The following is a 25,668-nucleotide window of genomic DNA, read 5'->3' as shown; positions in this document are numbered from 1 at the left end:
ATCATGAATATGTTATCATTCCTGGAAATACGTGCAAATTAAAATGCCTTGTGCAGGCTGTGACGAAGTAGTCCTCATAATTAAATCATATTCTTTCTAAATGATAGGTGCGTACCTAATATTAAAGTAGGCATGTGAAAGTCCTGAAAGTATATACAGTAACCCATTTTACATGCAAGGATTTACGCTCATATGGCTTCAAGTCTTAAGGCCATGGCTCAAAATAAGCCACGGTCTTTTTTTTTTCCTACTGCAGGAGTCTTTGTCCTTGATACAAACGTCAAGGGAGGGATAAACATTCATTACCCCTGTCTGGAAAAACACATTTTATGTAAGAAAGCACTACACTGTGATTGGTCAGAAAGAGTTTCTCTTTACAAAACTTTAGTTCATTTCCAGACACTATAGCCCTGTAGTATCATTGGCCAGAAGTGGTTCTTCTTTGTAACTCTTTGTATCCATCTCCAGACAAGGAACAACTTAACTTATGTAAGGAACTCGTAAGATGCGATTGGTCCAAAAAAGTTTCGTTATGTATTTCTTTAAATGCACCTCCCAACGCTTATGTAAGGTGGTCCTGTGAGATGATTGGTTCCAAGTAGTGTCTCTCTGTATCCCTTTATATCCATCCCAAGATAAGGAATATTATAACTAATATAAGTCAGTCCTGAGCCTTGATTGGCTACAGTAGTTTATGTAATTTCGGACGAGGAGAAACATAGGGTAGAGGAGGTGGAGCGTTGTGGCCCAGTGGATTAGTCTTCGGACTTTGAAACAGAGGGTCGTGGGTTCGAATCCCAGCCATGGCGTAATTTCCTTCGGCAAGAAACTGATCCACAATGTGCTGCACTCAACCCAGGTGAGGTAAATGGGTACCGGTAGGAAGTAATTCCTTAAAAAGCTGTGTGCGCTATGAACGCCTAGCTTAGCCGGGTAATATAGGAGCGCCTTGAGCACCTAACAAGGTGGATATGTGCGCAATATAAATACCCTATATTATTATTATTATTATTAGAGAATTCTCTATATATTCCTTTTTATATATATATATATATGCAGCAATGGAGATACACACCTGAAAGTTGACCCTGAGTCAACCGACTTGAAGTCAATTTACTCAGAGTCATGTTCAGGACTTAGAATTTTTTGAGCTCGGAGAGTGTACTACGGGCGGCAATGGAGTGTTTTCACGATGGGAAACATAGTTGGGGGGGGGGTGTGATCGCTTATTAGAACAGCCACTACGTACATTCATAGACCTGCTGCAGTGCTGTGTGTTCTGCGGAGCGAGAGCTGATTTTGTGAAATAGTGTAGTTTTATTCCAGGAACGAATAAATAACTAAAAAAAAAGAGTAAAATTTTGATTTTTTTTTTGTAGTTGAATAATATGGTTCCAAGATTAATCACCTAAATATTTGTTCATTCAATTCAATTTGGATTACATCCAATTAAGTGTACTGAGGCCTAGATTAGTAGGGTTTTCAGTTGATATTTTAATTAACAATAAAAATGAAAACAAAGGTAGATCGACTTGATTTCGATGTATACATAACATATCATAGATCCTGTCCATGTCTCAATTTTTTGTTTGGGGGGTGCAGTTGATATATTAATATAGCATAACCACTTTACGCTGAACATCAAAGTGCCAAGTTTTTGAGAACTCTGTGTGATTTTTCATATTGATTCCATTCTAGCGTCGATACTGTCTATCAGAAGAAATAAAATCAGTAAGTACATTTTTAAAACAATATGAATGCACGATTTTGAATTTTATACATTTCTATCATCATGAATATGTTATCATTCATGCATTCCTGGAAATACGCGGCAAATTAAAATGCCTTGTGCAGGCTGTGACGAAGTAGTCCTCATAGTTAAATTATATTCTTTCTAAATGATAGGTGTGTACCTAATATTAAAGTAGGCATGTGAAAGTCCTGAAAGTATATACAGTAACCCATTTTACATGCAAGGATTTACGCTCATATGGCTTCAAGTCTTAAGGCCATGGCTCAAAATAAGCCACGGTCTTTTTTTTTCCTACTGCAGGAGTCTTTGTCCTTGATACAAACGTCAAGGGAGGGATAAACATTCATTACCCCTGTCTGGAAAAACACATTTTATGTAAGAAAGCACTACACTGTGATTGGTCAGAAAGAGTTTCTCTTTACAAAACTTTAGTTCATTTCCAGACACTATAGCCCTGTAGTATCATTGGCCAGAAGTGGTTCTTCTTTGTAACTATTTGTATCCATCTCCAGACAAGGAACAACTTAACTTATGTAAGGAACTCGTAAGATGCGATTGGTCCAAAAAAGTTTCGTTATGTATTTCTTTAAATGCACCTCCCAACGCTTATGTAAGGTGGTCCTGTGAGATGATTGGTTCCAAGTAGTGTCTCTCTGTATCCCTTTATATCCATCCCAAGATAAGGAATATTATAACTAATATAAGTCAGTCCTGAGCCTTGATTGGCTACAGTAGTTTATGTAATTTCGGACGAGGAGAAACATAGGGTATAGAATTCTCTTTATATTCCTTTATATATTCTTATGTAACAGTGGCTTATATTTATGTAATGGTACGTTATAAACAGTGGAAGGAGAGTGAATTCTAGTCAGAAAATAGTATAGCTACGAAAGAGAAGGAGACGCAATGTCTCAGAGCTGGTATTTTATTGCGCTTGTGTTGAAACATATACACATGTGTGTTGAAGATTCATCTTGAAGTCTTGAACCTGTAATAAAATCAACTTCTTCTCGCAAGCTTTTAGTCACGGGTATTTCTTTGCGTCGAGGCGAGAATATTCTCCATGCAGCTTGGTTTCGTGACACAGACATATTCGGTGTTACTGAAGCACCATGCTGTATTGTGCCCATAATAGGCTTATGTAGGCCTATTTCGAAATTGAACTCATTCCTTTTTTAAGAGATCAAACTACCGTTCTGATTGCCCGGAGCCATATGTTCAATTAATAACATTAACAACAAGAATTTTGTTAAGAATGATCTGATAGATTTTTAGCTCACTTGACATTTACACTTACTCTATTACATGTACTACCTTGAAGATTTAGATTTTTTGATTTAGATTTTATTTCCGTTCAACAATTTTTTCAAAATATAATCAAAGTAACAGTACATATTCAATATAATCGATAATACAGACAAATCAATGAAATTTCGTAACAAATGTTGAATATAAATTAAACAAAACTACAATTTGTTGCATTAATATTATCAATGAAAAGAAACAAGAAATGAACGGAGGGACTTGCCAAGAAAAGCAAAAGCTTGTAGAGAAGGCAAGCCCCTAAAGTTAGTTTCAATGCTAATTATAAACAAACTATATATACAACTCTATACAAAATTCGAGACGGACACAGAATACAAACTTAAAACAAGTAATCCACAAATATCAAAGATAGTTGTTCTCTGTTCCTCTGTTATCTCCTGATTGGCTACATCCCTTGGCAGCATCGTCAAAACTGTGCTCTATATCACTCATCTTATAGATGCAAAGAGCAGATGAAACATCACTTCCGAAAACAGCATACAGAAGATCGTCAGTACTCTCCAAGCTGAAGGAATCAGCTAGCTGGGATCCTGCTGCTCCTATATGACCTGACTGGATCTCATTGTGAGATCCACACTGTAGTTGTATCTCTGTGTAGGACGCAAAATCTTCGTCTAATGAATTACGGCAAAGTCGCCCCAAGTATGCACTCTTCTGAATGTTTCCCCTAGACATTAAATAGTAGAGGTTTTCCATGTAAGGGATTAACATTTTGAAAACGTTTTGTCGGGACGAGGTTTGAGGATGTGTTACCTCTTGCCCATAGCTTAGGTCAATAAGATTTCTCTTTGAGAACGAATGGTAATTGAGGCATCACTGATCCCAGTAAATAAGTGCAATCCACCATCTGCATTACCAACTTCATCATCCTGGTAGTCTGCACCCAACACCACAGTTCCAACAATAGCTGCATCTGATGTCGTAACCACTCGCTGAGTATCAAGAGAGTCATGTCTCACTACATCATGTGATATATTAGTCAAGCTCCTTGTCTCGCAGAAACCATCACAGCCACCACATGTGATGAGTTTATCCTCAGGTAATGGAGCTACCACCAGAAGTCTATTGTTATTGGTATTGTCTTCATTTGGAGAACGACACGATCCGGTATCTACAGTGTGTTTGAGAGACAGCTCTGAGTTGAGTTGATAGCTAGAGTCTCTCTCGTGCACCAATATAGACATCTCTGGTGATGAAAGCAATAAAGACAACCCCTTAAAAGTGTTTTCCACTAGTGAGCAAGCAAATATTGATCATGGTATTTTTTTTACAACATACACCGGTAATCGTTGACTGTATCAATTTGTCATTTCAATTGGATCTTTAATCAAGTACAATCATGTGAATTGAATTGTTCAAATTAAAGTGTAGAAATGTAATATTTATAAAATCATTTCGATATAAGCCCTATCTTAGAATGAGATCTTCAATGATAGTGGCTGTGAATAGGCCAACGCAAAATCATTGTATGCAACATTAAATAAATATAAAATTGGAAGTAAATATTTGTATACATATTGTACCTCAGAATCCTACAGACCCCCCCCCCCTTCCAGGACGTTGCCCTCGTAACATAGTTCATAATGGACCTTTGCTACCACATCACAAGATCTAAATTCATATCAGTAAAAAGTTCAAATATTAAGCAATGAATGATACCCGAATGTTCCTTACCTTATTCCCACGAACATGACGAAGGCATCGCGGTCTCTCTTGAAGAGAGTAATATAATTGATACCAGTGCTGCAAATGAGGAAGTCTTGCCATAAAATTCAATATATATTTACATCTTTTTAGCGACGATGGGTCGATGATTCGGCCTCTTGTTCCCAGGCAAAATACCATGGCAGCTCGTGAGAGGATTGAATTTCAATCTACAAAATTATGCTTTTACAGAGCAAACAAAATTGAAAGTTTCAATATATTTTTTTCGTGAATCACAACAAAAATGATAAGTTTTTCTTTTCTTATTAGCAAGCATATTGCACACCAATGATTGTGTTAACATTTTACTGTTTTTCCGAACCCTGAATGAGGCAAACTTTCGATGAGGGGAACGTAGAGGAGATTGTGGGCTGCCATATTTGTCAATATATCACATAAATGATTCATCATGGCAAGAAATATGGAATTGTATATTCATATATCATGAAGCGGTGTTACCAAGACTTTGTTGTAACGGGTCAAGATGGCCCGATGTCTGAAATGGCGATTTTGCACGGGTAATTCTACAGTCATGACAGTGCAGTTCACGACAAAGCCATCTATTTCCCACACTTTTTTTCTTACCAGCCTCTTCTTGTCCCACTGTATCCCGCCTTTATTCCTACTTGAATCCCAGAGGGCGACCACCTGCAGCCTTTTGCATAAAACTTTTTTACCTAGAAAACTCCGGTAAAAACTGAAAAGTAAGGTTAGTCTGATTTCTGCCATTGACTTTAACACAGGGCAAAAACTTGGGTAAAAAATACCTGAGTTTTCTCAGGTTAAAAGTTTTATGCAACAGGCCCCTGCTGTCCCTTTGTTCAACTGCACTTGGCAGTATGATTATACGACGAAGAACATGATCCATTGATACATGTTTGTGTTCATGGTCTCTGGTTTAAATTTAAAAAAATGCTCTGAATTCGGTAGTCCGTTCATTGAACATGTTGATATAAGATTAATTTTCGCTATTCACTTTTTATGTAATAACAATAATGATAATACATATGATTTATATAGCGTCTTTTCCATTTTGATTAAATGCTCAAGGCGCTTAGAAGAGAGCAAAACATTAAAGTAAAGAGAACGATAAGAGAAGTACAAGAAAGGGTAAATTACAAATAAGGAAAGATTTCTGTCATCAAACCTAGTACCTGCTGGTGAACAAATGCAATTTTAGGTTGTCCTTAAAGGATGTTGCAGAGTTTGAGTTCTTCAGCTCGTGTGGTAGTGAATTCCACAGGGCTGGTCCGGCATGAGCAAAGGCTCGATCGCCCCAGGATTTTTTTAGATTTTAAGTTAGATTTTTTTACGACAAGTCGATGGCATTTTAAAGCTTCTGTAAAACAAGGAATGAAATCAGGCTAATTGAATTATAATTAAAATGAAGGGGGATATGATATACAATATACATTTCAGAAAACGATGAGGCCTATTCTTAGCTGGTGTAGATAAATTAATCACGAGTTAATTGCCTGTGAAAATAATCACTTAATGTGACCACTTGATACAGAGTTTGGGTACGGAATGATTGTTTAAAGTGGCTATTTCTCAGATGTCAAATCTCGCCAAGCACTTAACTCTTGAATACAGCGTAAAGTGTGAATCGGATAACCACTTTACGCTGAACATCCAAGTGCCAAGTTTTTGAAAACTCTGTGTGATTTTTCACGTTGATTCCATCATTGCGTCATACAATACTGTGGATCGTCATTATTTAACTCAATCAAGTACATTCTAATAATAATGAATAAATGATAAATGAATAATAATGAATGCACGATTTTGGATTTTATGCATTTCTGTCGTCATAAATATGTTCATTCATGGAAATACACGGCAAACTAATTGCCATGTGCAGATATATTCGGTGCTACTGACTAGAGTGTAACAGAGAGGCACCATGCTGAATTGCCCATAATCTGCAAATAGGCCTATATAGGTCTATTCCGAAAGTTGAACTTATTCCGTTTTGAAGAGATCAAACTACAATTTTGATTGTCCGGAGCCATATGTTCAATTAATAACACTAAGAACAAGAATTATGGTAAGAATGATTTTAAAGATTTTCAGCTTACTTGACATTTACACTTACTCTATTACATGAACTACCTTGAAGATAGTTGTTCTCTGTTCCTCTGTTATCTCCTGATTGGCTACATCCCTTGGCAGCACCGTCAAAACTCTGCTCTACATCACTCATCTTATAGATGCAAAGAGCAGATGAACTATCACTACCAAATACAGCATACAGAAGATCGTCAGTACTCTCCAAGCTGAAGGAATCAGCTAGCTGGGATCCTGCTTCTCCGATAAGACCTGACTGGATCTCACTATAAGTTCCACACTGTAGAAGTATCTCTGTGTAGGATGACAATGCTTCGTCTAATGAATTACGGCACAGTCGCCCCAAGTATGCATTCTTCTGACTGTTTCCCCTAGACATGAGATAGTAGAGATTTTCCATGAAGGGGATCAAATGTTTAAAAATGTTTTGTGGGGAAGAAGCTTGAGGTGCTGTCACCCGTTGTCCATGAGTCAATTCATCAATATTGTGCTTTGATATAGATGGAAAGTTTGGTGTTGCATCACTGATCCCCGTAAATAAGTACAATCCATCATCTGCAGTACCAACTCCATCATCCTGGTAGTCCGCACTCAACACTACAGCTCCAACTACAGGTGCATCTGATCTCGTAACCACATACTGAGTACCAGAAGAGTCATATCTCACTACATCATGTGATATATTATTCAAGCTCCTTGTCTCACAAAAACCGTCACACCCACCGCATGTGATGAGCATATCCTCAGGTGATGGAGCTACCACCAGAAGCCTAATATTATTGGTATTAATGATATCATTTTTATCTGGTTGACATGATCCAGTATCTATGGTGTGTTTCGGTGTCAGATCTGTGTTGAGTTGATAGAGTCTCTCCCGTGCTCCGATGTAGACATCTCCAGTGATGTTGTTGAAAGTGATGTGGTTGAATGGTAAGTCCGAGTCAGCATCAGGAGGAGTAAAGGATGATACCAGGTAGGAGGAGAGTGGAGCTGAGTAGATGGGTTGAGTGAAATGAAGCAGGCACACCAAGATCACCAGCTTCGAACCGTATCCTTGAGTCATGATTGTCCTTGTTTCCTCGGTTATTCGTCAAGATCTTTGGTAAATGTAGGTGATGATCCTGTTTGAATATGAATTAACTTCATTACTTACTACATCAGTCATACTTGGGTACCATCATCATAGCTAGACATATTTGAGCACAATAAAATCCGGGGTGACAATACGACCACTGACTATACCTACAACCATCAAGCAGATGATTCAAAGATGATTTGTAGCACGGATATACATGAATAATTTGCGAAATTATTATTTTGCCATTAATCCAATCCTAATTATGGAAAATCAAATGATAGCAATAAAGACAACATTTTAAAAGTGTTGTCCACTTGTGAGCAAGCTGATATTGACCATGGTATTTTTTTACAACATACAACGATACGTCTTGACTGTATTAATTTGTCCTTTTAATTTGAGTTTTAGTCAAGTACAATCATGTGAATTAAATTGTTCAAATTGAAATCAAGAAATGTAATATGTATAAAATAATTTCAACATATTTTCGATTTAGATCTTCAATGAAAGTTGCTGTAAATAGGTCTACGCATCATCATTGTATGTATCATTAAATGAACATAACAGTGGAAGTACATGTACATACAATGTGTACCTCAGAATCCTACAGACCCCCCCCCCCCACCACCCTTTTCCGGGACATTGCCCGCGTAGCATAGTACATAAATGGACCTTTGCTACCACATCACAAAATATGAATTTATTTCAGTAAAAAGTTCAATAATTTCAAGAAATATTAAGCAATGAATGACACCCGAATGTTCCTTACCTTATTCTCACGATGGAATCGCGGTCTCTACTTTCAACTCGCTGATTGAAACGAGTAATATAAATGATACCTGTGCTGCGAATGAGGAAGTCTGGCAATGAAATTCAATATATATATATGAATATTTTTTGGGACGATGGGTCGATGATTTGGCCTATTGTTCCCAGACAAAAGGCCATGGCAGCTCGTGCAAGGATTGAAATTTAATCAGCAAAATTATACTTTTACAGAACAAACGAGAATGAAAGTTTCAATGTATTTCTTTCGTGAATCACAACAAAAATGATAAGTTTTATTTTCCTATTGTTAGCAATCATTTTCCACACCAATAAAGCTGCAAATATTTTACTGTGTTTCCGAACCCTGATAAAAATGAGGCAAACTTTCGATGAGTGGAACGTAGAGGAGATTATGAGCTGCCATATTTGTCAATATATCACACGAATAATTGATCATGGCAAGAAATATGGAATTGTATATTCATATATCATGAAGCGGTGTTACCAAGACTTTGTTGTAACGGGTACTAGTCTTATGTCTGGAATGGAGGTATTCGTACGGGTAAGTCTATAGTCATGATAGTGCAGTTCACGACAAAGCCATCTATTTCCAACACTTTTTTTTTCTTACCAGCCTCTTCTTGTCCCATTGTATCCCACCTTTATTCTTACTTGAAACCCATAGGGCAACCACCCGCTGTCCCTTTGTTGCACTGCACTTGTAGTGAGATTATACCACTAAGGACATGAATAACATCCATTGATACATGTTTGTGTTCATGGTCTCTGGCTTAAATTAAAAAATGCTCTGAATTCGGTAGTCCTGATTGAAAATGGTATATGCTTTTGTTGAGGAAAGAATTATGGCTAGTTAATCGACATCCACATGCGCACGTACCGTTCATTGAACATGTTGATATAAGATTAATTTTCGCTATTTACTTTTTATGTAATAATAATAATGATAATACATATGATTTATATAGCGTCTTTTCCATTTTGATTAAATGCTCAAGGCGCTTAGAAGAGAGCAAAACATAAAAGTAAAGATAACTATAAGAGAAGTACAAGAAAGGGTAAATTACAAATAAGGAAAGATTTCTGTCATCAAATCTAGTACCTGCTGGTGAACAAATGCAATTTTAGGTTGCCCTTAAAGGATGTTACAGAGTTTGAGTTCTTCAGCTCGTGTGGTAGTGAATTCCACAGGGCTGGTCCGGCATGAGCAAAGGCTCGATCGCCCCAGGATTTTTTTAGATTTTAATTTAGATTTTTTACGACAAGTCGATGGCATTTTAAAGCTTCTGTAGAACGAGGAATGAAATCAAGCTAATTGAATTATAATAAAAATGAAGGGGGGAATGATATACAATATACATTTCAGAAAAACGATGAGGCTTATTCTTAGCTGGTGTAGATAAATTAATCACGAGTTAATTGCCTGTGAAAATAATCACTTAATGTGACCACTTGATACAGCGTTTGGGTACGGAATGATTGTTTAAAGTGGCTAATTCTCAGATGTCAAATCTCGCCAAACACTTAACTCTTGAATGCAGCGTAAAGTGTGAATCGGATAACCACTTTACGCTGAACATCCAAGTGCCAAGTTTTTGAAAACTGTGTGATTTTTCATGTTGATTCCATCATTGCGTCGTACAATACTGTGGATCGTCATTATTTAACCCAATCAAGTACATTCTAATAATAATGAATGATAAATGAATAATGAATGCACGATTTTAGATTTATGCATTTCTGTCGTCATAAATATGTTCATTCATGGAAATACACGGCAAACTAATTGCCATATGCAGATATATTCGGTGCTACTGACTAGAGTGTAACAGAAAAGCACCATATAGGTCTATTCCGAAAAGTTGAACTCATTCCGTTTTGAAGAGATCAAACTACCATTTTGACTGTCCGGAGCCACATGTTCAATTTATAACACTAAGAACAAGAATTATGGTAAGAATGATTTTAAAGATTTTCAGCTTACTTGACATTTACACTTACACTATTACATGAACTATCTTGAAGGTAGTTGTTCTCTGTTCCTCTGTTATCTCCTGATTGGCTACATCCCTTGGCAGCATCATCAAAGCTCTGCTCTACATCGCTCATCTTATAGATGCATAGAGCAGAAGAACTATCACTTCCGAATACAGCGTACAGAAGATCATCAGCACTCTCCATGCTGAATGAATTAGCAAGCTGGGATCCAGTTGCTCCTATATTACCTGATTGGATCTCACTATAAGTTCCACACTGTAGAAGTATCTCTGTGTAGGATGACAATGTTTCGTCTAATGAATTACGACACAGTCGCCCCAAGTATGCACTCTTCTGATTGTTTCCCCTAGACATGAAATAGTAGAGGTTTTCCATGTAAGGTATCAAATGTTTGAAAATATTTTGTGGGAAAGAAGCTTGAGGTTCTGTCACCCGTTGTCCGTGACTCAAGTCATCAATATTGTGCTTTGAGATAGATGGTAAGCTCACTGACGCATCACTGATCCCCGTAAATAAGTACAATCCATCATCTGCAGTACCAACACCATTGCTTTGATAGTCAGCACCCAACACCACAGCTCCAACTATAGGTGCATCTGATGTGGTCACTACAAGCTGAGTACCAGAAGAGTCATATCTCACTACATCATGTGATATATTAGTAAAGCTTCTTGTCTCACAGTAACCATCACAGCCACCACATGTGATGAGTTTATCCTCAGGTGATGGAGCTACCACTAGAAGCTTATTATTATCGGTGTTATCTTCATCTGGAGAAGGGCATGATCCGGTATCTACGGCGTGTTTGAGAGTCAGGTCTGAGTTCAGTTGATAGAGTCTCTCCCTTGCTCCAATATAGACATCTCCTGTGATGTTGTTGATGGTGATGTGGTTGAATGGTAGGTCGGAGTCAGCATCAGGAGGAGTAAAGAATGATACCAAGTAGGAGGAGAGTGGGGCTGAGTAGATGGGTGGAGTGAAGTGAAGCAGGCAGAGTACCAAGGTCGCCAGCTTCAAACCATATCCATGAGTCATGATTGCCCCCGTTTTCTCGGTTACTCGCTAAGATCTTTGGTAAATGATGGTCGATTCTGTTGGAATATAGATTATCTGAATTATTGTATCGCTACAAAAAATGAGGTACTATAGTGTCCTTTCGTCACTTAAGCTGTGGCATAAGCCGAGGCCTATATTAGATTGTTTACAAATTCAATTGCGACTATATTTAGACTGACTACCTACAACCTGCGGAGGATCCGGGGGTGGGGGTGGATATCGATCATCTCCTTTTTAGAGCCATACTGAATATTTGTAATGGGACACCTTGACCATAATCAATTGCGAAGACCCTTTTCCTCTTTTCACCCTTGTGAAATCCTACAAGCACCAATCCATATAAATCAAAAGATGAAATTCACGTCTTGTTTTTTTGCGGAGTTATTGATTAAGGTCTCTGTTTGGCGTGCAAAATTTGGAAAGCAATCTACATTCGAGAACTTTGCCTACCAATGGACGTTTGCTTCCACATCACAAGATCAAAATTAATTTTACTGTAAAATATTATTAGGTGCGATGACACCCGAATGTTCCTTACCTTATTCAGACGTAGGCATCACTGTCATGACTGAATACAGAAATGCGAATGATACCTGTGTTGCAAATGAGGAAACACTACCCTGAAATATACCCTTCCTTCTGCGACAATAAATACATGAATTGGCGTATTGCTCTCTGACTAAAGGTCATAGAATTGCGTGCAAGAATTGAAAGCAATTTAACAATAATTCTATACACTGTTATAAACAAATGAAATGTCACTGTTCAGACAAGAATGGGTTAACGAGTTAGTTTATTCTTCTCACGATTTTTGTTTATAAGGACATGGTCGGCATAGGTTGTGAGAATGATAGACGAAATGCAAATTGACACTTTGTTTCCCAAATGTTTACCAAAATCGTAAAAGTGTGAGGAGATATCGTAAATATGAAAAGGTTAAAATGAAGTAGGAATCGTTTTTTGCGAAACGTTTTCTGCTCTTTTTGTAGCAGGCTAGCGGTACATTCTTAAGAAGTCTAACAATACTGCATGGGTAAAATAGGAACATGCATGTTTGCTCGGTAAAATGATATCAAATAACTTTGTAAATCTAACGCAATGTTGTGTTAATTTTTTTTTTTTGGGGGGAAGAGTACACAGCAAACATGGTTCCCCACCTACACAATATTGGGTAAATATTTACTCAATCTTTTTTTAGAGTGTACAGAACCGTATGTATATAAGTATGTTTGTATGTACGTATGTATGTACACACGGGAAAGTATGTATGTGAAATAATGATATTTATGATATGTTTTGTTACTTCATTTTCCCCTTAGATTAGTCAGATTCGTTCTTGTCCAATTGCTTACACTGCAAAATACTGGCCCTGGGTTTTTACATGAATATTATGCTTATGATTGCATTTTTATATTTGACTGAAAATTATGTAAATAGTTGACTTTTAATGAAAAAAATAAAATATGAAAAATAAAATATGAAATATAAAGTTCATACGGTTGGCTGTAGGTTTATCAAATTTATTGCTACTCAGAGTTTCACGCAACCTACGTGAGGTGCGATCTGCAGGCAACTGATAGAGCTTTTCAACAATACCATTATATATATATGAGAGGATGCTAATGAAGCATGTAAGCTGCAGAAGCAGCCTTGCCTGGGTTTCATCGGATTTTATTACAGCTTTCGGCCATCGGGCCTTCTACATGTTCTTGAAGTACCTGAAGTTGAGAAAAATGGGCTATTACGTACAAACATCCATTATGAGAGGACATTACCAAATAGATATACATAAAAGTAGGTTACTACATTAGTGAGACCTGATTAGGACTAGCTCTAAATTTGTCGAAGTCACTGTCCCCTTGTTGCACTGCACCTATTAGTATGATACCACTAATAACATGAATAAAATCAATTGATACATGTGTGTTGTGATGGTCTCTGTTTGAAATACAAAAATACTCTGAATTCGGTAGTCCTGATTGAAAATGGTACATGCTTTTGTTGAGGAAAGAATTAAAGTTCAAGATCGGCATCCACGTGCGCACGCACCGTTCATTGATCACGTTGATATAAGATTAATTTTGCAATTTTTTCCCTTTTTATATGTCGTAACTTATAACATAACTATCTCGCCATGTTAACATACAACATTTTATGTATGTTGACTTTATGACAAGTCGATGGCATTTTAAAGCTTCTTTAGAACGAGGAATAAAATCATGCTCATTGAAATATAATAAAAATGAAGGAGGAAAAAGGTATACAATATACATTTCAGAAAACGATGAGGCTTATTCTTAGATGATGTAGATAAATAAAGAGTTAATTGCCTGTGAAAATATAAATAATCACTTAATGTGACCACTTAATACAGCGTTTGGGTAGGGAATGATTGTTTGAATTCGCTAATTCTCAGATGTCGAATCTCGCCAAAAACTCTTGAATGGAGCGTAAAGTGTGTATCGGATAAACACTTTACGCTGAACATCAAAGTGCCAACTTTTTAAGAACTCTGTGTGATTTTTCATATCTACTCCATTACAGCGTCATACAATACTTTAAATAGTCATCATTAAATCAATCAAGTACATCCTAATAATAATAATTCTATCATCGTGAATATGTTATCATTCATGGAAATACATGCCAAACTGAAATGCCTTGTGCAGATATATTCCCTGTTACTGACTGAGAGAAGCACCATGTTGTATTGCCCATAATCTGCAAATACGCTTATATAGTTCGAAATTTAACTCATTTCTGTTTGAAGAGATCAAGCTACCATTCTGATTGGTGGGGGCATATGCTCAATCGATAATACTATACCTACAAGAAATATGTTAAGAATGATTTGATAGATTTTCAACCCACTTGACATTCATACTTACACTATTACATGAACTACCTTGAAGGTAGTCGCTCTCTGTTCCTCTGTTATCTCCAATTCGGCTACATCCCTTGGCAGCATCATCAAAACTCTGCTCTATATCGCTCATCCTATAGACGCACATAGCATAAACATCACTTCCTAATACAGCGTACAGAAGATCAGCAGTACTCTCTAAGCTGAAGGAATCACCTAGCTGGGATCCTGCTGCTCCAATATGACCTGACTGGATCTCATTGTAAGATCCACATTGTAGTTGTATCTCTGTGTAGGATGCAAATTCCATGTCTAGTGAATTACGGCACAGTCGCCCCAAGTATGCACTCTTCTGATTGTTTCCCCTAGACATGAAATAGTAGAGGTTTTCCATGTAAGGTATCAAATGTTTGAAAATATTTTGTGGGGAAGAGGGTTGGGGTTGTGTTACCTGTTGTCCATGACTCAAGTCATTAAGATTGTGCTTTGAGATAGATGGTAAGTTCACTGACGCATCACTGATCCCCGTAAATAAGTACAATCCACCATCTGCATTACCAACTCCATCATATTGGTAGTCAGAACCCAACACTACAGTTCCAACGATGGGTGCATCTGATGTCGGAACCACACTCTGAGGATCAACAGTGTCATGTCTCACTACATCGTGTGATATATTAGTCAAGCTTCTTGTCTCACAGTATAACCATCACAGCCACCACATGTGATGAGTTTATCCTCAGGTGATGGAGCTACCACCAAAAGCCTATTATTATTGGTATTATCTTCATATGGAAAAGGGCATGATCCGGTATCTACGGTGTGTTTGAGCGTCAGATATGAGTTGAGTTGATAGAGTCTCTCTCGTGCTCCAATATAGACATCTCCGGTGATGTTGTTGATGGTGATGTGGTTGAATGGTAGGTCGGAGTCAGCATCAGGAGGAGTAAAGGATGATACCAAGTAGGAGGAGAGTGGGGCTGAGCAGATGGGTGGAGTGAAGTGAAGCAGACAGTGCACTAAGGTCGCCAGCTTCAAACCATATCCATGAGTCATGATTGTCCCCGTTTTCTCGGTTACTCGCCAAGATCTTTGGTAAATGTTGGTCGATTCTGTTGGAATATAAATAATCTGAATTATTGTATCGGTACAAAGATTGAGGTACCGTATGTCTTTTCGTCACTTAAGCTGTGGCATAAACCGAGGCCTATACTAGATTGTTTAAAAATCAAGTGGCGGCTATATATAGACCATGGACCTACTACTTTGTCAGAGTAGTAGGTCCATGTTTAGACTGACTACCTACAACCTGTGGCGGATCCAGGAAGGGGGGGGGGTGGATACCGATCAATCCCCCTTTTTAGAGCCATAATGAATGTTTGTAATGGGACATGTTGACCATAATCAATTGCGAAGACTTTTTCCTTTTTTTTGGGGGGGGGGGGGAGGGGGTTGCTTGTAATTTTTTTCGTGACATAGTTCTCTTCCATTCCGGAGCGAAAACCTTCTTTTTACTTTATATTCTATTTTGCTTGTCAAGTTTTTCTGGGCAAAATAGTACCCTTGTGAAATTCTACAAGCACCAATCCCTATAAATCAAAAGATGGGTTCTAGCATTAATTTATAGGACCCTCGAAATCCACGTTTTGTTTTTGCGGAGTTATTGATTAAGGTCTCTGTTTGGTGTGCAAAGCAATCTACATTCAACTGTTCGAGAACTTTGCCCACCAATGGACTTTTGCTTCCACATCACAAGATCAAAATTAATTTTACAGTAAAATAAGTACAATGATGTAATGACACCCGAATGTTCCTTACCTTATTCAGGCGTAGGCATCGCTGGCTCGACTGAATACAGAAATGTGAATGATACCTGTGTTGCAAATGAGGAAACAGTGCCCTGAAATATACCCTCCCTTTTTGCGACAATAAATACATGAATTGGCGTATTGCTCTTTGACTAAAGGTCATGGAATTGCGTGCAAGAATTGAAAGCAATTTAACAATAATTCTATACACTGTTATTAAGAAATAAATGTCACTGTTCAGACAAGAATGGGTTAACGAGTTAGTTTATTCTTTTCACGATGTTTGTAGAGTTATAAGGACATAGTGGGCATAGGATATGAGAATGATAGACAAAATGCAAATTGACACTCTGTTTCCAAAAAGTTTACCGAACTCGTAAAGGTGTGAAGAGTCATCGTAAATAGGAAAAGATTAAAATAAGTAGGAATCTTTTTTGCGAAACGCTTTCTGCTCTTTTTAGCAGGCTACTGGTACACTCTACAAAAAGTTTACCCAATGGGTGGAATGGGAACATGCATGTTTGCTGGGTAAAATGAACTAACTTTGTAAATGTTACGCAATGTTGTGTTGAAATTTGCCCTTAAAACATGCATTTTGCCCACTTTGGGGAAAAAGGGTACAAAGCAAACATGCATGTTCCCTATCTACACAATATTGGGTAAATATTTACTCATTCTCTTAAAGTGTATGTAGTAGCTATGTATGTATGTACGTGTGCTTGTATGTACTTATATGTATGTAAAATAATGATAATTATGATATATTTTGTTACTTCGTTTTTCCTTAGATTAGTCAGATTCGTTCTTGTCCAATTACTTACAATACTGGCCCTGATTTTCTACTCTTGAATATTATGTTTATTATTGCATTTTTATATTTGACTGAAAATTCTTTGAATATTTGACTTTTATAAAATGTTTGTTTTGTGTGTTGATTACGAAAAATGAATATATATATATATATATATGAGGGTGTGTGTGTGTGTGTGTAGGCTAATAAAGCATGAAAGCTGTAGACGTAGCCTAGGCTGGTCTGGGTTCCATCGGATGTTATTACAGCTTACAGCCATTGGGCCTTCTTCAAGTATCTGAAGACATGGAAGTAAAATGAGAGAAAAAGGGGCTATTCATCATGCGAGGACATTACCAAATACATATACATAAAATAGGTTACTATATATTAGTGAGTCCTGATTATGACTAGCTTTAAAGTAATCGAAGTCAATTACGTTTTGCCAGATATTTATAACGGATGTCTTTTGAAAATAAACTCCTCAAAAAAAGTTTGATAATCTGACTTTGATCGATATTCCCTCCTCGGTTTTAGTAGATATCAATGTGTAATTAATATTAATGAATAATTTTCTTTAAAATGATACCTTACATGATGTGATTATGGTTCACATGGAGGTGCAGTGCCTTGAAATGTGGGGCAAGATAAAAATTCAAAAGTTGCAAAATGACACAATATTGAAAGTCACTGTTCTTTTTTCCGTGGTGATGAGTGAGTTTCTCAGCGGTTTATTTTGAATTTGATCGATAATTCCTCATCGGTTTTAGTAAATATCAATGTGTAATTAATATAAATGTATAGTTCATTTAATGTTCTTTAAAATGATACCCTACATGATGTGATTATGGTTGGTTCACATGGAGGTGCAGTGCCTTGAAATGTGGGGCATGGTCAAATTTCAAGTTGCAAAATGATGATGATCCACAGCATTTATATTGCGCCATTTATCTGTTAAAATCATTCAAAGGCGCAGGCTCATCCAATAATTTAATCTTTACACTTGCAATCACCTAATAATCATGTGTAAATTTTGTGATTTATTTCAATTTATTATAATAAAAACAGAAAAAAAAAGAAAAAACAAGTTAATCACTACACATCTGCCGAAATAAGTGAGTTTTGAGAGACGGTTATATTTAAAGTCACTGTTCTTTTTTCCGTGGTGATGAGTGGGTTTCTCAGCGGTTTCTTCTAATTATTTTCATGCACCTTAACATCAACATTAACATGTAATCAAACACACCTCTGCACAAGTAAACACATAACAAACAAACAAACAAACATGCATGGGTATTTCAAAGCACGACTCCAACAATGGTATCTCACAGAACCATCACCACAGAAGCAGGGGCTTGATTTGAATAGATTTTTATCTCTATTGACACAGACAAAGGAATCATGAAAACTATTTCTGTTCGTTTTGCAGCTTTTCAATTCAGACATCATTCAACACTTGAATCCTGCTCTTTTCGTAATGGCATGATCATAACAAGCATGGTATCATTTTAAAGAAAATTAAATGATCTTTTGAATGATGTAAAAAATGCATTGTGTAAAACTGGGAGTTGGGAGAAATTAATGGCCAAACACAGATTTCCTAACTTTTTTTGAGGGGTTTATATAAACATATTTCATTTATTTCATGTCTTATGAAAATATATAAACATATGCGGACTGTTATGAAGGACGTATAGTAAATATTTTGGTTAGCATGATGTACCGTTAATATATATTGAAAATTCACATTCATATTATTGAAAACAACGCACACCCTCACACACATTCACGCATGGTACCACTGATACATTATCGACCCGATTGACACATGGTGAATGAAGGTCAGTAATTTTTGGATGGTATTTGGGTGGAATTATTTCAACCAATTCATTAGGATGGAAATCATCAAGTATAGGGGTTCATTTATAAACAACTGAAAAGAAAACTTTTGGATGGAAATATTTGGGTGAATTAATGTGGATAGAATAATTTGTATGTAATCATTTGGATTGAATAGTTTAGATTAAATCATTTGGTTGGAATCAAGTTGATGGAATAATTTTATGGTACATGGTTATGGAAATTACTTTGGACAGAAATCAATTAGACGGAATAGTTGGATGGAATCATTAATTTTACATCCAATCATTTACAAAATCATAGGAAGCCCTTTGATAGAATAAATTTGAGTGGAATCAATCGAATGATGATCAATGGATTCAAATGAAATCATTCAAAAAAAAAATCATTTGATTGAAATATCTTGGATGAGATCTATGGAAAAGTGAGAATTCAATTAATCATTTACATAAAATAATTTGTATAGTAATAATTTCAAGGTAACAAATTGAATGATGATCATTGGATTAAATTCATTCAGCTAGAATCATTATGGCAAGGAGTATATTGGATGGAATCATTCAAATGATGATCGCTGGTTTGAATTCATTTAGTGAAATCATTTTGATTGGATCGTCTGGATGCACACATTCGGTTGATGTTATTAGGAATAGAATGATAGAATACATTTGAAGACAATTAATCGAATGATGATCAATGGATTCAAATGAAATCATTCAGATGAAATTTAAAAAAAAATATTAAATTCAAACATCTTGGATGAAATCGATGGAATAATGATAATTGTATTTTGATCATTTACATAAAATAACCCATAGAATAGTAATAATGTGGAAGTAACCAATTGTAGGAAGACCATCGGATTAAATTTACTCAGCTAGAATCATTTGGCAAGGAATATTTGGATAGAATCAATCGAATGATGATCATTGGATTGATTCATTCATATGGAATAATTTGGAACAAGGAATATGTTGGATGGAATCAATCGAATGATGATCATTGGATTTAAATTATTAAGTGGGGTAATTTTGATATTTTTGATAATTTTTGACCGTTTGGATGCAATCATTCAGTTGATGCTATTAGGAAGGAATGGGTGAGATTCATTCAGATGGAATTTCTTCTTAAAAAGTAAAGATTTGTATAAATTGTATGTAATTTTATTTGTCACAGACTGTGTTAGTTTGTTACAAATCCACAGTATGAACACCTCATTCATACAAGTACATAATAGTTCACATACAAAGAATAATATGCGATTAGGAGTAGCATTTATTCAATTGTAAAGTTTAGAGAATCAACCTTCTTAAAAAATGCGTCAATGATAAAAATTACTCACAATAAAAAAAAACAGATAAATAATTGCATGGAAGATTATTTAGCTTGTACAAATCTGAGTAATGCATATTTTTGGATCAACCAAATATTACATATTAATATATTATCATGTTTTGAAAAATACTTTACAAGTAATGATCAACATATCTGTCCCATATGCATTCAAACTATTAAGAAATTATCAAAATAATAGAAATGTATTCATCAGCAAGTCAATGTCAGGCAAAACAATGTGCATTTATGACTAGAAGAGTAAAACAAATCCCGAGATTCAATGAATTTTAATCCTGGTCTATAATACAACCATGATATTTGTTTTAATTCTATTGCTTAAAAGTATGAAAGCTAGATAATGCTGTCATAAAAAAAATCATTACACTCTTGATAACAATACAAATACAATAATCAAGATCCCTCACACATGCATGTTTACATTGATTTAATGTTCATTTGTCCACTTTGCAAAAAACACACTTTATAATTCTTTTTTTACACATGATCTTACATTTACAAATGCATTGCATTTTGAGCCAATAATGTGTTATATTAAATTGCATAAATATTATTTGAGGCTGTAATGAAACAGCAGACAAAATATCTAATCAAAATATTTTCTTAGATAATGAACATCTATTCAAACTGGTGGACAGCCCAAAATCTATCATGTCGGTGAAGTATGAAAAGCCAGCAAAGCATAATTTACTTTTCCTATATGTAAACTATATTGAAGCTTGCTGATGAGTCAATTTCATATATATGGCATTCATCCTGAGTCTTCACTCAAGAACACTTTGCAAAGATCCTTGCTTGAAATTCACTTCTGGAAGCAAATCAAAAATAGTTTCTGTTTTTGAAGCACATTACTGATAACTCTTGAGGAATTACACATGATAGGAATGGGTGCAGATGAGATCCTCAGTGGTAGGCTCTATAACTGGCATCCAGCTTTCTTATAAAAAATGGTTCGTGAACAAAGTCTATGGGAATCAGAGAATTCCATATTAAGCAGATTAATTTTCTCAAGTAGTATCATTCAACAGACACTGAATTAGTACATATACATCTGCCTAATATACATAGCTATGATATTGCCCTAATTTTTAATGTTATTACCTTTTGTTCTTTTATTTATTCATTAACCACTTGTTTGACAGAATAATCTATCAACAAAATGCTGCTAACTGTAGGAGACCATTAGGTACTGCCCATTACCAATCTGTATCTGTTTGAGTGGTGTGCATATGAAAAGGTAATGACTTGTACAAACAAATGTGATAGATAAAAGGTACAATTTTGAGTAGGTAATAGATTTGAACAAACTATCATTCTCAAAAGAATATCACAGGTTTGTGTGGGATGTTTTGAATATGCATGTATCGACAATAATCAAATTGAAATCAAACGAGTTTATGACTTTGTGAGGGTAATTTGGCAACACTTGTATAGAAATTAAAACGTTACATATCTAACAAGAATAAAGGACACAAATACATGATATATAATATCCAGGTTAAACAAAGTCATTGTCAATCTCTGGTCTGATTACATGAAGCCTTTGAACTGGAGATGTCTTAACGTATACCAGGGTTTGATGCCATAGATAAGGTGCTCCCATTTGTATAAAATGTAAACCCATCCATCCCAAAACAAACATCTACAATCAATTCATAGATCTCAATATATGTAACTTGTTAAGACATGAAAAACTGCATAAGAGCACTAAAAGAAAATACAATCATGATTAAAATCCCCAATACACACACAATGACATGAAAAGTAAAAAATATTGAGTTGTTTGAGAGTGTGATTGTATGACAGTTCATGATACAATATAGATTGAACTCATATTAAATTGCATAAATATTATTTGAGGCTGTAATGAAACAGCAGACAAAATATCTAATCAAAATATTTTCTTAGATAATGAACATCTATTCAAACTGGTGGACAGCCCAAAATCTATCATGTCGGTGAAGTATGAAAAGCCAGCAAAGCATAATTTACTTTTCCTATATGTAAACTATATTGAAGCTTGCTGATGAGTCAATTTCATATATATGGCATTCATCCTGAGTCTTCACTCAAGAACACTTTGCAAAGATCCTTGCTTGAAATTCACTTCTGGAAGCAAATCAAAAATAGTTTCTGTTTTTGAAGCACATTACTGATAACTCTTGAGGAATTACACATGATAGGAATGGGTGCAGATGAGATCCTCAGTGGTAGGCTCTATAACTGGCATCCAGCTTTCTTATAAAAAATGGTTCGTGAACAAAGTCTATGGGAATCAGAGAATTCCATATTAAGCAGATTAATTTTCTCAAGTAGTATCATTCAACAGACACTGAATTAGTACATATACATCTGCCTAATATACATAGCTATGATATTGCCCTAATTTTTAATGTTATTACCTTTTGTTCTTTTATTTATTCATTAACCACTTGTTTGACAGAATAATCTATCAACAAAATGCTGCTAACTGTAGGAGACCATTAGGTACTGCCCATTACCAATCTGTATCTGTTTGAGTGGTGTGCATATGAAAAGGTAATGACTTGTACAAACAAATGTGATAGATAAAAGGTACAATTTTGAGTAGGTAATAGATTTGAACAAACTATCATTCTCAAAAGAATATCACAGGTTTGTGTGGGATGTTTTGAATATGCATGTATCGACAATAATCAAATTGAAATCAAACGAGTTTATGACTTTGTGAGGGTAATTTGGCAACACTTGTATAGAAATTAAAACGTTACATATCTAACAAGAATAAAGGACACAAATACATGATATATAATATCCAGGTTAAACAAAGTCATTGTCAATCTCTGGTCTGATTACATGAAGCCTTTGAACTGGAGATGTCTTAACGTATACCAGGGTTTGATGCCATAGATAAGGTGCTCCCATTTGTATAAAATGTAAACCCATCCATCCCAAAACAAACATCTACAATCAATTCATAGATCTCAATATATGTAACTTGTTAAGACATGAAAAACTGCATAAAAGCACTAAAAGAAAATACAATCATGATTAAAATCCCCAATACACACACAATGACATGAAAAGTAAAAAATATTGAGTTGTTTGAGAGTGTGATTGTATGACAGTTCATGATACAATATAGATTGAACTCCTTGATAGGTCAACATACCATTCATTGACTAGAGCCATAAGGAACACATTTGTTATAATCAAGGTTTTAATGTCGGTGTCACAATTTAACATGATTTCAAAATATCAATTTGTTTACACAAATTAATCACAATTAATCACAATTAAAAATTTAAATGATAATTTCATACTTCCTAGGAATATGCACATGTGAAAAAATGGACATATATGCATTATATATTTATAGAAAAAATACGAAGCAGCTGTGGCCTTCTACGTATACAGTATAGCATGTCAAGACTACAGTACTAGTATTAAGTACCAAAGAAAAAGAAATGTTGGCAATGAACATTAATGAAATATTGATGTTTATAACAACTTTATATTAAATATCAAAATTTAGTACTGGAAGATTGGAGTTTATCAAACAGAATCATCATGGAAGCTTTAAAATTTATGTTATTGAGCTGTGAACTCAACTTATAACTAAGATATCTGGTAAAGCATCAAACAACAATAGTATAAAAGTACAAAAGTTAAAATAAGAAAAAAGAAGAAATTGTAATACATAGGAACATAGTCTTAATTGACTGAAATATAAAATGAAATAATGGCAGAAAATAATCAAAATTAGAAAGAATTTAAGATATCATATGACATATAAACATAGTCATTTTCAAGCATTTCAGTATAAATCATTTTATAGCAATGCATAAAGAGACAAATGCATAATAAACAATAAATTCATTATTTCAATATATTTGAAAAATTGTCATATTATCTTTAAATTTAAATATGGTTAAAGCTTCGACAAGCCTGAGTTTTTTTTAACATATGGCCATAATTAACAAATTGCTTAAACTTGATCATCAAATATCTTGCTATGCCATTTTTAGGAGTGAAAATATATATGTTTCTCTCTTTATTCAAACATGAGATCATTAGGCCAACAAACTTTCTGTCCATGTCTCTTTAAGTTGTATCATTAAAAAAAGTCCAAATTAAACTTTCCTTTCATGCAAAACAGATGCAGGTGTTGCTGTTGAGACGATTAATCAAATTCCATACATCCCAGCCAATCACGGCCCTTCTTTGGATGGAATACTCCTCAGGGTGTGGAGGATGAGCATGAATTTGAGTGGATTAAGCTTATTCATAAGACCGGGGAGGTGTTTCACAAGTAAGTATGACTTGGAGTCACACTTAAATTTCAGTTGCATGCAGAATATAACACATCGCATCATTGGTCAGATAATGCGCACGGGACGCCCTATATTGCGCATCCATCAATCGGATTATGCGTTAAATAGCATATGCCCGTTTGTTTTGAAGCATGTCCCTAGGTCACAGTTAACTCCTAGTGAAACACCCCAAGGACAATACTGCCGTACTTTGGCAAAAGGAAACAGGTTACTAAAGTACCATTTGTTTTAAATGAGCAATGTGTGTTCGTCATTTACATAGGCATCAATGCAATTTAACAACATATTTTCTTCAATATCTTTCCATAGAACGATAATTTCTTCCCCAACTTTTACCTGAACGTGCAACAGACAGATGGCGTTCCAGAAACAACAATAACTCAAATTTGACTGATGTGTCACTTGCTTCCTTTTGCCAAAGTTGGGCAGAATTAAATACTGCATAAAGAAGAAATATTTGCGATTAACAGCAGAGGTGTTACTATTCTTTCTTTAATATACAAACAATGAACAACGGCAGCTGATAACTGGAAGGAAGCTGCATTTGGTCCGGCTCACAAAAGTTCTGTAATTGAATCAAGCTGTGAAAGGAGATAGAAGGAAAATCTTAACAATGGCATCATAAACAGCATATATATGGTGTTTTTATTTCAAAGAAAAATTTGAACATCATAGAGAAATTTAATGTGATAAAAGGAAACTTTCTTCAAATATCTGGGAATCTTTAAATACTGAATTAAATCGGAAAAAAATAATGTAATGACATATTAAAAACAAAACAAACAACGACTAGGAAAACCTATCAAGAGACATTAAAAAATTTGCCTTAATGTATCTGGTTAACAGAAAATTTCTTGGATTCATGGATAGAAAACTAATTTTGAACTGGGTATTTATTACAAATATAAACTCT

The 25,668-nt window shown here is 35.3% G+C and overlaps 3 protein-coding genes and 2 pseudogenes across 3 annotated transcripts in view; all 5 read right to left on the bottom strand.

Moving 5' to 3' along the window:
* Nucleotides 1–3,421: 3,421 nt before the first annotated feature.
* On the bottom strand, nucleotides 3,422–5,161 carry LOC135153795 (uncharacterized; annotated as a pseudogene).
* LOC129256529 (plexin-B2-like) lies at nucleotides 4,355–8,780 on the bottom strand. Its single transcript, XM_064097848.1, has 2 exons — nucleotides 8,698–8,780; nucleotides 4,355–7,971 (listed from the first exon to the last, which is right to left on the bottom strand). The coding sequence occupies exon 2, from the start codon at nucleotides 7,911–7,913 to the stop codon at nucleotides 6,858–6,860; it is 1,056 nt and encodes a 351-aa protein (XP_063953918.1). The 5' UTR covers nucleotides 7,914–7,971; nucleotides 8,698–8,780; the 3' UTR covers nucleotides 4,355–6,857.
* Nucleotides 8,781–9,972: 1,192 nt separating this feature from the next.
* On the bottom strand, nucleotides 9,973–12,368 carry LOC135153727 (plexin-B2-like). Its single transcript, XM_064097847.1, has 2 exons — nucleotides 12,307–12,368; nucleotides 9,973–11,803 (listed from the first exon to the last, which is right to left on the bottom strand). Exon 2 carries the CDS (start codon nucleotides 11,745–11,747, stop codon nucleotides 10,695–10,697), a length of 1,053 nt encoding a protein of 350 aa, XP_063953917.1. The 5' UTR covers nucleotides 11,748–11,803; nucleotides 12,307–12,368; the 3' UTR covers nucleotides 9,973–10,694.
* A 2,240-nt stretch (nucleotides 12,369–14,608) lies between these two features.
* On the bottom strand, nucleotides 14,609–15,705 carry LOC135153794 (plexin-B2-like; annotated as a pseudogene).
* Nucleotides 15,706–20,347: 4,642 nt separating this feature from the next.
* The window catches only part of LOC129255868 (plexin-A4-like), a 66,305-nt gene continuing 60,984 nt past the window's right edge, over nucleotides 20,348–25,668 (bottom strand). The window contains exon 38 of the mRNA XM_064096411.1: nucleotides 20,348–25,336. Coding sequence (XP_063952481.1) covers nucleotides 25,310–25,336 — 27 coding nt within the window. The 3' untranslated portion in view covers nucleotides 20,348–25,309. The remainder of the gene's footprint in view (nucleotides 25,337–25,668) is intronic.

Source organism: Lytechinus pictus, chromosome 3 (assembly GCF_037042905.1).
Source record: "Lytechinus pictus isolate F3 Inbred chromosome 3, Lp3.0, whole genome shotgun sequence".
Lineage (NCBI taxonomy): Eukaryota > Metazoa > Echinodermata > Echinoidea > Temnopleuroida > Toxopneustidae > Lytechinus > Lytechinus pictus.
Note: the sequence above shows the minus strand (reverse complement) of the source record. Positions and strands in the feature narration are given on the sequence as shown.

Excerpts from the sequence above, each read along its gene's own strand:
- LOC129256529 (XM_064097848.1), bottom strand. The coding sequence starts at position 7,913 with ATGACTCAAGGATACGGTTCGAAGCTGGTGATCTTGGTGTGCCTGCTT.
- LOC135153727 (XM_064097847.1), bottom strand. The coding sequence starts at position 11,747 with ATGACTCATGGATATGGTTTGAAGCTGGCGACCTTGGTACTCTGCCTG.